Source organism: Ranitomeya variabilis, chromosome 1, assembly GCF_051348905.1.
Source record: "Ranitomeya variabilis isolate aRanVar5 chromosome 1, aRanVar5.hap1, whole genome shotgun sequence".
Taxonomy (NCBI): domain Eukaryota; kingdom Metazoa; phylum Chordata; class Amphibia; order Anura; family Dendrobatidae; genus Ranitomeya; species Ranitomeya variabilis.
In genome coordinates this window covers 1024331665-1024347513 of record NC_135232.1, presented here as the reverse complement: position 1 = coordinate 1024347513, position 15849 = coordinate 1024331665, and the positions used below count along the sequence as shown (strand labels likewise).

The following is a 15849-nucleotide window of genomic DNA, read 5'->3' as shown; positions in this document are numbered from 1 at the left end:
CCTCCAGGGTATATAAGGGCTGTGTGAATAAGAAACTGATGGAGTGCTGTTAGATAATATGGCCTCCATAATCACCTGACCTCAACCTTCACGACTGTTGGAAATCCATTCCAGGTAACCACCTAATGAAGCTGCTACAGATAATGTCAAGAGGGTGTAATGCTGTCACTACAGGGATGTAAAGTTTAACATACATTTGTTTCACATGTGTCTTTACATTCCAGTAAGAAAAACTATGAACAGGTGTGTCCAAACTTTTGACTGGTTAGGTATAAATATTTATATTACTTACTAGCTGAAGAGCCCGGCGTTGCCTGGGCATAGTAAATATCTGTGGCTAGTTATAGCACCTCACTTCTCTTATTTTCCCATCAGGCCTCTCATTTAGCACCTCACTTCTCTCATTTTCCCCTCACACCTCTTATTTCACCCTCACTCCTCTCATTCCCCCTAACACTTGTCATTTCGACCTCACATCTGTCATTTTCCGATCACTCCACTATTTTCCCTCACTCCTCATTTTGCACTCACACCTTTTCATTTTCACCTCACACCTCTCATTTTCACCTCACACCTCTCATTTTTCCCTCAGAATATACGTTTGTCATCTCCCTTATATATAGTATACACCTGTGTCATCTCCTGTATATAGTATATACCTGTATGTCATCTCCCCTGTAAATAGTATATACCTGATGTATGTCATCTCCTCCTGTATATACCTGTATGCCATCTACTTCTATATATAGTATATACCTGTATGTCATCGCCTGTATATAGTATATACCTGTGTCATCTCCCCTGTATATAGTATATACCAATAGAGGAGAAAATCCAGCTTCCAAAAATATCAAAATTTATTGAAGATAAAAAAAAAAAAACTTATTGTTCGAAACATGTAGCATGCTGCCATTTCTTCTCCTGTGAACCATGTTTTTGGATCTTGGATTTTATCTTCAATAAATTTTGATATTTTTGGAAGCTGGATTTTCTCCTCTATTTGTTCCATTGCCTCACGTGAAGACTGCACGTTATCCGGGCTTCCCCACAACAAATGCCTAGTAGGTGAGCTGGTTTTGTCACATTTTTTTTTCTCTTTTGTTATAGTATATACCTGCTGTATGTCATCTCCTGTATATACATGTCATCTCCTCCTGTATATAGTATATACCTGTATGTCATCTCTTCTGTATATAGTATATACCTGTATGTCATTTCCTCCTATATAGTTTATACCTGTATGTCATCTCCTGTGTATAGTATATGCCTGTATGTCATCTCCTCCTATATATACTTGTGTCATCTCTTTTATGTAGTATATACCTGTCATCTCCTCCTGTATATAGTATTTACCTGTGTCATCTCCTCCTGTATAGTATATACCTGTATGTCATCTCCTCCTGTATATAGTATATACCTGTAAGTCATCTCCTCCTGTATATAGTATATACCTGTGTGTCATCTCCTGTATATAGTATATACCTGTGTGTCATCTCCTCCTGTATATAGTATATACCTGTGTGTCATCTCCTCCTGTATATAGTATATACCTGTGTCATCTCCCCTGTATATAGTATGTACCTGTATGTCATCTCCCCTGTATATAGTATATATCTGTGTGCCATCTTCTCCTGTATTAGACCTCGTTCACACGTTATTTGGTCAGTATTTTTACCTCAGTATTTGTAAGCTAAATTGGGAGCCTGATAAATCCCCAGCCAACAGTAAGCCCACCCCCTGGCAGTATATATTAGCTCACACATACATAATACACAGGTCATGTGACTGACAGCTGCCGTTTTTCCTATATGGTACATTTGTTGCTCTTGTAGTTTGTCTGCTTATTAATCAGATTTTTATTTTTGAAGAATACCAGACTTGTGTGTGTTTTAGGGTGAGTTTCATGTGTCAAGTTGTGTGTTGAGTTGCGTGTGGCGACATGCATGTAGCGACTTTCATGAGATGAGTTTTGTGTGGCGACATGCGTGTAGCAACTTTTTGTGTGTCGTTGCATGTGACAGGTTAATGTAGCAAGTTGTGTGCAGCAAGTGTTGCGCATGGCGAGTTTTGCGTGTGGTGCCTTTTGAGTATGTGCAAGTTTTGTGTGAGGCAACTTTTGCATGTGTTGCAACTTTTGTGCATGTGGCAATTTTTCTGTGTGTGCAAGTTTTGCCTGTGGCGAGTTTTCCATGAGGTGAGTTTTGCACGTGTGGCGAGTTTTGCATGTGGAGAGTTTTGCGCGTGGCGAGTTTTCCATGAGGTGAGTTTTGCACGTGTGGCGAGTTTTCCATGAGGTGAGTTTTGCACGTGGCGAGTTTTGCATGTGGAGAGTTTTGCGCGTGGCGAGTTTTGAGCGGCGACTCTTGTTTTGACTTTTATGTGGCGAGGTTGGTGTATGTGTAGTGAAATGTGCGCTGAGGGTGGTATATGTGTTCGAGCACGTGGTAGTGTGTGGCGCATTTTGTGTGTGTGTTCATATCCCCGTGGTGGTGTGGTGATTATCCCATGTCGGGGCCCCACCTTAGCAACTGTACAGTATATACTCTTAGGCGCCATCGCTCTCACTCTTTAAGTCCCCCTTGTTCACATCTGGCAGCTGTCAATTTGCCTCCAACACTTTTCCTTTCACTTTTTCCCCATTATGTAGATAGGGGCAAAATTGTTTGGTGAATTGGAACGCGCGAGGTTAAAATTTCGCCTCACAACATAGCCTATGACGCACTCGGGGTCCAGACGTGTGACTGTGCAAAATTTTGTGGCTGTACCTGCGACGGAGCAGATGCCAATCCCAGACACACACACACACACACACAGCTTTATATATTAGATTGTGTGTTGAGTTGTGTGTGGAGTTGAACAAGAAGATTCCCAGGACCTTGGTTGAGTGGCCATGGATGACTCCGGGTCCTCCAAGACGTTTTGCTGAACTCTAATTGTGTGTTAATGTGTTTTTTTCCTAAATTCTCCGACTCCACTATAAAACCACTTGCGATTAGATGACCTTGATACTCCAGAGGAAAAGGAGATATCAGTTATAATGCATATTCTAATGTATGACCACTGACACCAAACCTGGGAAATCAGTAATGAATCTAGTTACGTTAGGAATCATGTATATATGAATGATCTTCAGAGACGTTAGAGGAGGACAGGAAATAATATAATAATATGGGTGATGACAATCAGTGAACAGCACCATAGTGTAAGCGATGGGATAGAGAGAAATACACCATTGCTTTCAAGTTAGTGCATGACACCTGTAAGGAAAAGACACGTAGATATAAAGTTAAATATTGGTGCTGCAATTGGATCTTGGTTATATATTTTTTTTTATTTCATGTTGAGTGGAGAAATCAGCTCGTCAAGGCAAATTTGGGTAGGAAAAATATGTTGGGTCCATCCTGAATTTGATTGAATATGATGAGGGCAGGTTTTTCTATGTAATCTGAGGGCAGCAAGAGGTAGGGGCTGCGACACAGATTTCAGAGACGTGTCACTTACAGGACTGCATGCTGTTATTTCTATACGATCAGTGTTATCAGTAAAGTATCACTGCCGGACTAGCTGCTCACGTGGTCCAACCGCAGCCCTAGCACTGATTAGCAGTTTACTGTCAACATACAATGTACCTAGAAAGCTGCTAATGAGCGGTGTGGACAGTGTTGTTAGCCTTTGAGCTCTGCTACATGTACCACCGAGAAAACTGTAATTGCATCACAACTGCTGCACCCAGAAAACTAAGTGATACATCGCCTGAATCAAGGTCTCTTTGCCTACATCAGGCTGCTCTCAGATGATATAGCAAAAACCTGCAGATTCCCTTTAACATTGATTTACTATTCGCAGTGTAATTTAACAAAAAATTAAACAAGCAGTCCAGCAACATTTTTTTTTAATCCCGGTGGCCCCCTTGATTTGTCTTCTCACGCTCATTTTCAGAAGTAGACTCTCTCACTACTGCCACCTGCAGGAATCTACCTAGTAATGTCCAGTCCTTTAAAGCTGTACTTCTTATATGGCCAGGCAGATTTCAATGGTGAGGTGAGACTGGGGAAATCATTTGGATAGACGTTATATTGCATTGATGTTTCCCGCTGCCTTTCACTGATAAAAATCTGGAATTAGTAAAAGAATTAACTCATTTTACTGGCTTTAAGGGAAAAAATTAGCAATATTTGTAATTTTGTAACAGAATATAACCATAAATGAGGTTTGGGCATTATTATCTTCTGGTTAGTGATACCATAGTAGTAAAAGCTTAAGATGATCTGCTTCACCAATGCAAGTCAATGGGTACGAGAAACAAAATGGATGGCACATGGGCCATCTGTACGGCATCCAATTTTTACAGATACCTTACCATTCTGCAGCATAGAACACTGTAAATAACTGTAGAATAATAGTTGCAGAGAAAAAAACCGCATTGTATACACGTTATACGGATGTCATATGGATGCTATGTGATAAAAGTTGCACTATACTCGTTTGACACTCGTTCTACCTTTCTGGATCAACATCGGAGCGATGGTTTTAACACAGAGGACTGTGAGCCCTTAAAGGGAACGTGGCATGTAAAATAACACTATTAACCTACAGATATGGAGGTTAATAGCATTCTGACACTGTGCGGCCGTAGAACTGAGAGTCCCACTGCCAGGAGTAACTGAACTTTATTCCCACCGCCAGTGTTTGGCTCCCAGGCAGAGGAGTAGCGCCGGCACGGGTTCAGTCACCGCTCAGTCTATAGAGAGTGGTAGCTGTAACTGCGCCCCCAGCACTGACTGACAGCCGGCCTTAAATCTGAGATTGCTGTTAGTCAGTGCTGGGGCGTAGTTACAGCCACCGATGTCTATATACCACTCTCTATACTCACAGCAATGACAAACTGTGCTGGCACCAGCCCTATGAATGGAAGCGGAACGCAGCCGGTGGAAATAAAGTTCATTTCCTCCCGGCAGTGGGGCTCTCAGTGCAAGCACCGCACTGTGTCAGAATGCTATTAACCATCACATTAATGCCATATCTGCAGGTTATTTTACATGATTGGTTGTCTTTAAGGAGCCTTTAAATGCAACTATTATCAGCCAAACCCCAGAGTCGCATGTGCACCCTGCGCTGTTTTGGGCTTGTTGCCTATTGTGAGTACAGCGTCTGGTTTTCCTTGGCCATGTGTACATCTTCAGAGTCCCGTTACATACAGGAAGCGCACTCCATACAGAGCTGCCGAATATATCGGCACTGCATCAATAATGGCTAAAAATACAAGATGTCAATTATTCTAACGTTACAAAAAAAGGCACCTTACGTAAGAGGTCACTCTGGCCTGACTCTCTGCAGCACAAAAAGTCTGTTGGCTTAAACCATATAACCAAAATGTTATTTAATATTTTAGAAAGTAACACAATCCAAAAAAAGGAAAAAAAAAATTGGATATTTCACACAACACTACAGAACCAACATGGACACAATATTGACATAGAAAGGGACTTTTGAATATAAGTTTACAAAAAAAATCCCTGTGAACTTTTTTTTCCTTTTAAGTTATTATGCTAAGCATGACAGGTAAAACATCCTTTACAATATGATACACCGACACAATAAAAACCATGATACAAATGTGCTGTTAGAAATCAGTAACGTCAGGGAAGACATCTCATGAACTGTATTCTCTTTTATATGAAATTCTATACAATATAAACAGAACATCCATTATCAGGATGACCTTTACAGCAACCAGAGACCGAGAATTAGATTTTTTTTATTATTTTTTTTTCAGTGCAAACACATTTATACAAGGCAGTCTTGGCTGCAATTTTTTTTTAAAACATACAGTAAAGTCCTCCTTGTATGTATTGACTTTATTCCCCTAATGCAATAGTCACATTCAGTCACTGACTTGAAGAAAGTATGACTTCTTTCAGTTTAAATCTCATCTATAAACAACAATGTCATAGTGGAGTCAACTCATCGGTAGTATTGAAAGATCTGGCTTTGTTCATCATAGGAAAGTCAGGCTGGCAAATGTATGACGGAGGTCATCGGCCCCTGAAAAACTTGCAATGGCCGAGTGACAACAGGAAGAAAACTTCAGCTGTAACGGAAAGTGTCGGTGAACGTTCCAACCATGATGAAACAAAAAAGAAAAGAAAAAAAAACAACAGGATTTTTTGCCCTTAATTTACAATATACATTTCTTATAAAAACCCAAAATGTAGTCTTAGTGGAAAGAAACCATGGTCATGAAAAATGACGATTCATTCTACAAAAATGTTGATGTATCATGGAGTTTTCCATATGATTTGAATGTTTTTTTTTTGTACAGTATACTTTAACATTGCTGCCGTTTTAAAAGTTGTGGAGGTAGTTGTATGTAAAAACAGGAAAAAAAAATAAAAAAAAAAACAAAGAAAAAACACATTAGCAAACAAACACAACATGTACTGTAGCAACAATAAGAAGAATCAAGTGTGCAAAAAGCCATTAGATTTAGTTTTGATCTTTTGAGGCTGCACGTAGGGCATTCACGGAATCGGAACGCCTCAAACTCCAAAATAAAATCTAATACCAGTAGACAGTACTTGGATTTTTGTAACATTGTAACCTGGTTGCTATTATCTATACACAGGCCGTCGTAGAAAAGGTTTGATCTCTAGATCCTAATACTGCATAATGTTATTTTGGATTTCACTTGGGTAAGTCAAAGGATGTAACAGGTTATTATAAAATAGCCGTTTCATTATTGCCATGTTGTCTCGACTTCTAGTACTGGGTACAATTAAAATGCTGATTTCGAGACATTTGAAAAAAGCCATTCAAAAATCTTGTCTGCCAAAAATTATAATGATGGACTTGTTAAAACAAAATCATAGTATTCAGTCTACCAAAAGTGGCAACCTAGCACCCATATAAAGGGGAAGATCACTTCTAACACTTAAGGTCTATTACACTGGGCATGTAGATTGGTAAAGGCTTCCTATAATAGCACATCAGTACTCTGTCCATAAGTCAGACTTCGGAACGGTTTCTGAGGACATGGTCAGGTTGGAGGATATAGCCACATCAGGACATGTAGCTCTCATGACAACCAGCTTGTATAGAAATCTATGTCCGCCGCTCGTCCTAAGGGCTGCATACACAGATCAGGTAGTAAAAACAAACAGCCGTGTCCTCAGATGCCCTTCTCCAAGTTCTGTACTTTGAAGTTTTACCAAGGGGAAACTCCTAACACTTCAGGAGCCCGACCTAATGGACCATAAGTGTTAAAAGCAAACTTCTCTTTTTCAGATATTTCAAATAAACACAAAAAATGGATTATACAAGATAGAAGTGAACAGTGAATATAATGTCATTCCTTCTGCTGTGTGGTTGGTCAGCTTAAAGTGTATCTGTAATCTAAAGAATAAAAAAAAAAAAAGAAAAAGCTAATATTTAGCGTGCCGACTCAATATTCACATTGCCAGTTCAGAATGACTGCTGACATCAAAGAGACAGGCGACACAAAATGGCTTTCTCCATTGTGAGTAGGTGACAGATACACTTTAAAAGTAAAAAAAAAGAGTCATAACCATGAAGGTAGTAATACGGACTATATATGCTCTTTTGTAGACGAAGGCGTATATCAGTGCAGCAAAAACACAAGCCCTTCTAAGAGCTAAGATTTTACTGTACTCCGAGACACAATCCTTCATCTCTTCACCTTGAGACATGGATGAAATGTCCAGTAGCTTTGTTTCTTCTTGGTAATGATCTATAGAATCAGTCCTCTTTGTTCTAGATACACAGCACCACAAGTATTTAGAAGAAAAGTGGGAACACTTGATGGTATCTTCATGGAGTTTGTGGAGTTCTAGAACATAGCCGACCATCAATGTTCATGGCCTGAATTGTATCCATGATGTCAATGTGTTGAGTTCTACAATAACATCTTTTATTATTGTTGGGTAAGATGTATGGGCATGGGCACCAAAAACCTGAAGGGTGTATCCAGCTGGCATGACTGTAGGTGGGCGGCTAGGTTTTAGTACTCTACTAATAAAAGTTAATTTCCACACGATTCCACCTGTAAAGATTTCAGCATTGAATTTCCAATATCGAAACATTGTATAATCCTATTCAGAAAATGATAAATTCACATTCACCCTGACTTTGCACATTTTTCTCCACTTGTAAAAATGTAATGTGAAACAAAACACAAATCTTTTCTTTTGTCCTCATCACAAATGTCTTAAAGGATAAGCTACATTGTATGTGATAAGAAAAGCCCAAATGTTACAAGCCCAAACATACGTAATGCTTTGTTCTAATCATCACCGTCACAAATCATGTTATGTTTGAGAAGCCTAATTTAGGCATTACAATCAAATCCACATAATAAAAAATTATATCCTTCCGCTTGAAAGAAATCATGTTACCAGGCTATGCTCGCCTTTGTTTCTTACAAATACACTTAAAGAAGAAATGATAAAAAATACCCCCCCCCCCAAAAAAAAAAAAAAAAAAAAAAATGATTTTAATCAACTACTTCTCGGGCTCATGAAGATTTCAAGTTAAATATAAAAAAAATTGATTCATGTAAACTGACTTGATATTGCGGAGAACAAAATATAAAGGTTTCCTGATGATGTAAGTTCCTATTAAAGGGGATGTTTACTGTTGGCCACTTACATCTGCATAGTGGTAGATAAAATAAAAGCTTGTCCTAGGATACATGTTATCAGGTTCTTTCGTCCATGTAAGAGGAATATAGGAGAGCAGAAGTTAAAAGGGACTTTTACATTTAATTATTTTTTTACACAGGTTTCTTATGTCTAAAACCAATAAAATTAGCCTTACCACCTGAACCTCAGTGCTGCCTCTCTGCTGCTACCCCCGTCTTTGTTGACAAGCTGCAATGGTGACCTCATGACTGCAGCATGTGATTGCTGCAGCTAATCTAGTGCCACCTGCCATGGCATGACAGCTGAGTGCAGTAATTGGCTGCAGCGGTCATGTGCTGTAAACATAACGTCACCGCTGCATCGGGTCAACCAAGACTGGTGTCAACAGCGGAGAGGCAGCACTGAGGTCCAGATGGCAAGTAAGGCTTATTTTAGTACGAGTAGCACGTAAGGATATATTTTATTTATTGTAGCTAGAGTAAGTCTGTGCACTAATTAAGAATGTGGATGACGAAAGCCCTTTGAAAGAGTTTGTAAATAGTTAATTTCCTATTAATGTATCCATTGTATGGCAATGTAGACTACTTCTGTTTATGTGGGTGGACACAACCAAAGCTGAATAACCACTTTACTGCAGGGCTCCGTTTGGTGACTAAAATGGTAGAAAAAGGGACAAAAGAAATTTGGGTTCAGAATTTTTAGACTTGGGACCTCAAGGGCCATTTTTGTTCCCTGGGACCCTGCTTTAAAGCCACTAAATTGGTGTTCCACATTCGGATCACTATAGCTTACTGGCTTGTACATGCCCATTTACAATTTTTGCAACAAAATTCTATACTAAGAGCAAATTAAAACTTCCTATTGTGAATTTTGCAGCTAAATTTTCTTGTCTCAGGTGTGGATTTTATCAGTGGATTTATCATGGATTTCACACTATGTATTGCAAAGGAAAAAATCTGCTGTGAAAATTCATAGTATAAATGGACAGGCCCGTGAATTTGAAGTCTGCACCACAACTACATTTCTGCTCTGGATTTTATAAGTATCCAAAACTCTGGACCACAATGCTGTGCAGTGGGTGCCATATTGTAACTTTTAACCTGATCCTAATACTGCATGCAGGTAGGGAAATGACAACTTGTCTCAACGCCAGATTGACAGTCACTTTTTTTTGCTCTTAGGCCGGGGTCACACTTGCAACTTGCAATGCAAGAAACTCGCACGAGTCTCTCGCCTCAATACCCGGCACTGCCGCCAGCACTCAGGACCGGAGTGTGCGGCTGCATGTATTTCTATGCAGCTGAACGCTCCGGTACGAACCGCTGGCGGCAGTGCCGGGTATTGAGGCGGGTTTCTCGCACTGCAGTTGCAAGTGTGACCCCGACATTAGGGGTAGTATTGTAGTTGGATATGTACCAGTCAAATAAAACTAAGGTGATCTGATGGCACAAGTTTACAAAGCCATTTTTTTCATTTAGAAGGGTTGTCTGACCATAATCTACAAGCCGGCTTTCACTCTTTGTGACTGCAGACTTGTGAATCCTCACAATGCACCCAGTGCGTGCTGTGAGGATTCTCAAGTGTGGGCACCGGGAGCGTGACTGCAAGTATGTGATTTGCACACTATTGGGCACATTCCAACTAGACTTCTGCCTCGCTCAATATAGCGCATGTATGCAAATCAAATACTTGCGGTCACACGCTCGGTGCAACTTCACAGCACAGTGTGCGCACAATGTGAGGATTCACAAGTCTCCAGTCACAGAGAATGACTGCAGAATTGAAGCTTAAGACCAGACAACCCTTTTAAGGTCATGTTTGGCACAATCCCTGCCCAAAATGACAATGGCTCCATTCTGCTGCCATTTTATTGGTACTACTGAGATTTCTGGCACAGTGGAACCTTTCTTATGGGATTTTAAAGCAGCAGTGCTAGGTATACATAAGTGAAATATGGAGAATGTATTGTTCTAGCACATACTTTGTGATTAGAAATCTATCAAAGCCTAACAATGGGAAAAATGTGGCCAAACACCAATGGCTTCCTAGTCCATGGAGCAGCAATGTAGTGGGCACCATGGTTAAAATAAGAGGTCGTAGTAAGAAATTCATTACCAAGACAGACAGTGAGTCCTGATGACAGATCCTAGTAACCTTCTGATGGGCAGGGAGCATTGCAGGGCACGCCAGGAGGTGTGATGGGCCTGGAGGATGAGTTTGAGAAGCTATGAATTGTTTGGATTGACTTTCACAGCTAGTTTTTATTTCGGTACGAGATTAAGGGGTATTCAGTACTAGAAAATAGGGGCACTTTTGCTGATCTTGTGAATAGGCTGGTGTTTTTGGATGTCTCTCTGCAAAGTCATCCATCGATACATCCAGAATGACCCATTTAGGGCTTCTTCTATAGCACTAGGTGTGATATCACAATCACTGGTAGCTTATATTGCTTCTAAAACCAAGGTTTGATAATCTGACTATCCGTTTATTTACGTACTATGGGTATAAATGATCATGGAATTCAATGTCAATATCCTCATATAAAGCGTTAGCTGTAGCACCAAGCGCCGATGTCCCATCCCCCGACATGACTGGAACAATTATGCTCGCCTTCCATGTAATACCTCGTCATACTTTGCTGAGAAGTTCCCTTTTTATTTATACTGTTATGATGAGTAGGTTTTTGCTCGAGGTCTGATAATACTGTATTTTAACTAGTGTAATATTATAGAGAGGAGTAACACAACCGTCATTCTGTATAATGCATGCAGGTCCCTGAACAACACATCCAATACGTTTTATATTTATATGTGATCGCACAATGGTGTGGATGGAGATAGCCAGAAGATTAAAAAAAAAAAAAAAAAAAGCACAGATGTAGCAATTCTTATTGCAATGTGATATGGTGTAATATTTTGGTTCTTTACATTGGCTGAACATAATGGGCACTAAGTAGGAATATATATATATATATATTTACTGTATATACGTTTAAAATTAGGTTTGTATTATTTGTGTGTTGGTAAAAATAAATATTTTTTTCTCTCTTTTTATAATACAGAACTGAACAAAAACTGTTCTGCAAATTTACAAAGGTGTGTTTTCTACCGAGCACCGCTGCTTTAAAGGAAGTATTCAGCTGTAATGCCGCACAGCGTCCAAAAATAATAAAAAATAAAATTATTACAGTGTTTAGACTCTCGAATGTGCTCTGTTACATTTACATGAAGAATAATGTGCATATTGACTTCTAGCATTTTTCACTTTCTACTGAGCTCTACGTTATGGAAAGGAATGATGGTAAGAAAGACAACAAAACCAAAATAATAACAATTATAACAAAACAAAAACAAAAAAAGTTGGAATTCTGTTCTTGTTGTTGCCCCCTGGGCTAATTAGCAGCACAGTTTTAGAAAGACACAAAAACTGTGGATGTGAGGCTTGCTTGTAAAGAGATGTAAACATCGGTCCCAGTGTAGTAAACTTTGCTGTAGAGGATGAGACAGAACAAGATTTGAGGCTGAGCGGCTATCAAACACTAGTTACAGAAGCTTGCAAACAGTTAGCGGGTTTCTGTAGTTTATCAGCATCCGTTGTTGTGGTTTCTGCAGCAGATGTTCGGAAGTTAAAAGCTGGACCAGCACCAGCGTGGGCAGGACTGAGAGCTGGGTTCTGCCGTCTATTACTTTCAACAATACTTGAAGTATTGGAAGCCAGGCTTTCACGTGTACTGGGGAGAGAAGAACAACAACTGTAAAACATGGAATAAATCACTGACACATTGCGTGATAATCTTTAACGTCCTGTAGACAAGTAATAACGGATTGTGCGGAGCGTAACAATGTATACAATGGGTTCATGTCAGATAAAAGAGGCAATACTCGCCGCTCCGCTCTGCCACTGCTCCCGGGCCACAGCTGCCCGGTCCCCTGCTGGTCTACAGCATTTACATCCTATCCCAGGGACATGTGACTGCCGCAGCCAATCACTAGCTACAGTGGTCGAGGCAGTGATTGGGCGTAGGAGCCACATTCCCATGACCGGATGTCATAGTTGCAGCACTGGGTGCCGAACAGCATGGGAACAGGAACAGCAGGAAATTGATGAATTTTGCTAACATTTTTTTTTTTTATACCAAACTTTCCCTCAAAGAAAACCCCTTTAAGACATGCTAGAAGATGATCTCCATAAAGACTTTGAACTCCATGTACTTAGCCGTTTCCTTAGGTCATAGATTGTGACCTGAAGAACATACAGATTTAGCCCACGTTAACTTGCCATGTACCACACTACACTCAATTGATCACATCAAATTAAGGTGTAACAGGTATATAACACATTAAAGGAGCTGTCCACTACTAGGACAAACCCTTTTCATTCCCCATGTCTGCCCCCGTTAAAATAAAGACACATATACTCACCTCCGGCGCCAGCGCCGCTCCAGTGGTGTCGGCACTCACGTTCCCAGGGCTCATGTTTGTGTCACATGAGCCCTGTGCCCAATCAGGCGTCACTATCCCCGCCATCAGATATACCAGCGGCAGCTCTGAATTCCTCTGGATTACTTATATGTCAGAAGGGGAGGACAGTGACGCCAGCAGATTGGGCGCAGAGCTCAAATAAAGTAACAACCTCACGTGAACCCTGGGAACGCGAGTGCAGACACCCCAGGAATGGTGTCAGCACCAGAGGTGAGTATAGGTATTTACGTTTTTAAGCACCACTCCAGCATATTTTTTGTTAGAACCTGTGTTAGGGATCCAGTATGAGAGTGAAATTTATGTAGTCACATTCTCACCGGTAGCCGATGACACAGTGGTTGCTGTGTGAAGCGGAGGTCACTTTTTAAAATCATCTCAATGACAGTCTATGTCGACTTCAGAACAAGGCTACTGAGTCCTATACCATAGATTTATATTCAGAAAAGTGACTTCCAGAACACACAACGATCCAGTGGCTTACAAAAGCTGTTACGTGGTGCTGAAGTGACCAGAACAGGGCTAAAAACGGATGAAGATGACAGCGGAGTATATAACTGCACGTATTACACATATGTGATCCCTCATATAAAGTCTGGAGTGGTGCTTTAAGTTAAAGTGTGCTACCTCTGTATGCTCAACCTCCGCTCCATTAAACTCCTCCCTACTGCTGTAATGCAACTTGGTAACGACAGAGATCTAGTCATTTGTGGGGTCCAGGTAGTTGGACCTCGCTATTCTAACAATTGTTACCCATCTAGTCCATAGCTGGTAAATGGTTCAGGCTTAATATGGCTGAGACTTTGAGATCTAACCGTTTTATATGAAGAGTTGAGGCATTTTCTTGGTGCGGTCACGGGTCATGTACAACCTCCAGAGCTAGATTCTGACATGTCAAAGGACAGCATAAAGTTAAAATACTGTGCAAAAACATGTAGGTTCTGAGGTATGAGAGCGAAAACATCACTTTGTTGCAGAAAGCACTGGTTTAGGATTCAGCTTCGACTGGGTGTACTAGGAAAATAAAATCTTGGGTGCTACAGACAGAACGGCTACCGTTTTGGACATATGTATAGTATAAGGACACCTGTTACAGTAAATTCACTTTTTGTTGGACAAGACCAATTCAGATGATCATAATTCATTGAAGTAAAACATGAAATTTAATATTTCATTCCAGAAACTCAGGTATGGAAGATATCCCCACTGCAAGGATAATGCTGTCTTTTCCAACACTAGCCCTTACTGAATTATTTATCAGTCTGATCAGAAGGAATATACATCACAATTTGGCAGGAATCTCCCAGACAATCCATTCCCGTCCATGTACCCCAGTATGGCACGTTTACCCTGTTCTATGGAGCCTGTGCATAAATATATATAGTAATGTTCCTGATATATAGTAATGTTCCTGATAATAGACAAAAAATAAGTCCTATGTGCTGTTTGTTGTGTTGCAGCTCTCCCGGGAGAACAAACTGAAGTCAGGCACCAAGTAAGCAGTCACTCTGATTGTCCTGTGCTGCTCAGCACGGTGGTCATAAGACTGCCAACAATCCCCCACCACCACCGGGCGTAAGCAGGAACTCACACCCAACAAAACCATATACACCATATAACACTATAGATGTATCCACCCTCACCTTTTCTTAAATGTTGTTAAAGAGGACCTATCATTAAAAGTTGTATTATTAAAAGTAGCTGAATTAAAGGGGTATTACATCTCCAAGATTCTATCCCAATATATAATAGGGGTAATAATAATAATATTATCAAATACCTCCAATTAGAAATGTAGTATACAGGGTGGGCCTAAATAAAATGGTCTCTAGTGATGAGCGAATATACTCGTTACTTGAGATTTCCCGAGCACGCTCGGGGGGTCTCCGAGTATTTGTAAGTGCCCGGAGATTTAGTTTTTGTTGACGCAGCTGCATGATTCACAGCTGCTAGCCAGCATAAGTACATGTGGGGGTTGCCTGATTGCTAGGGAATCCCAACATGTAATCAAGCTGGCTAACAGATGTAAATCATTCAGCTGAGGTGAGGAAAACTAAGGGTACGTTCACACAGGACTTTTTTGCTGCTTTTTTTAATGCTAATTTTCAGCTGCTTTTTACAGTACCAGTAAAGCCTATGAGATTTCAGAAATCTCATGCACACACGTTGGTTTTTTGTTTGATCAGTTTTTTCTGCTTTGCTGCTTTTTTTGGACATAGGGCATGTCACTTCTTTCAGCGTTTTTGCTGCGTTTTTGCAGCGTTTTTTCACCCATTGACTTGAATGGGTGATGAAAAAAACGCTGCAAAAAACGCTGAAAAAACGCATGTAGCATTATTTGCTGCGTTTTTTGTGCAGAAAATCATGGCCAGCAGGAAGGGATCTCACAGCCAAGAGCTTAGGGGTGTGGTTAGTGAGGTGTGAAGAGCCATTGTGAGCCATTGTGAGGTGTTGAAGAGCCATTGTGAGGTGTCCTGTTTGTGATCTATTGTGAGGGAGTTCCTGGTAGTGAGCTGTGAAGAGCCATTGTGAGCCATTGTGAGGTGTGAAGAGCCATTGTGAGGTGTCCTGATTGTGATCTATTGTGAGGGAGTTCCTGGTAGTAAGGTGTGAAGAGCCATTGTGAGGTGTCCTAGCAGCTGAAAATTGGCATAAAAAAAGCAGCAAAAATCTGCAGCAAAAAAGTCCTGTGTGAACGTACCCAAAAAACGCAC

The 15849-nt window shown here is 40.5% G+C and overlaps 1 protein-coding gene across 5 annotated transcripts in view; it reads right to left on the bottom strand.

Annotated features, from left to right (window-relative positions):
• Nucleotides 1-4740: 4740 nt before the first annotated feature.
• STOX2 (storkhead box 2) overlaps nucleotides 4741-15849 on the bottom strand; it is a 346746-nt gene continuing 335637 nt past the window's right edge. For 3 of the 5 annotated variants that reach the window (XM_077279570.1, XM_077279573.1, XM_077279574.1), the window contains one exon: nucleotides 4741-12387. In XM_077279570.1, coding sequence (XP_077135685.1) covers nucleotides 12189-12387 — 199 coding nt within the window. In that variant the 3' untranslated portion in view covers nucleotides 4741-12188. The remainder of the gene's footprint in view (nucleotides 12388-15849) is intronic. The other 2 variants (XM_077279572.1, XM_077279571.1) reach the window with 1 other exon arrangement.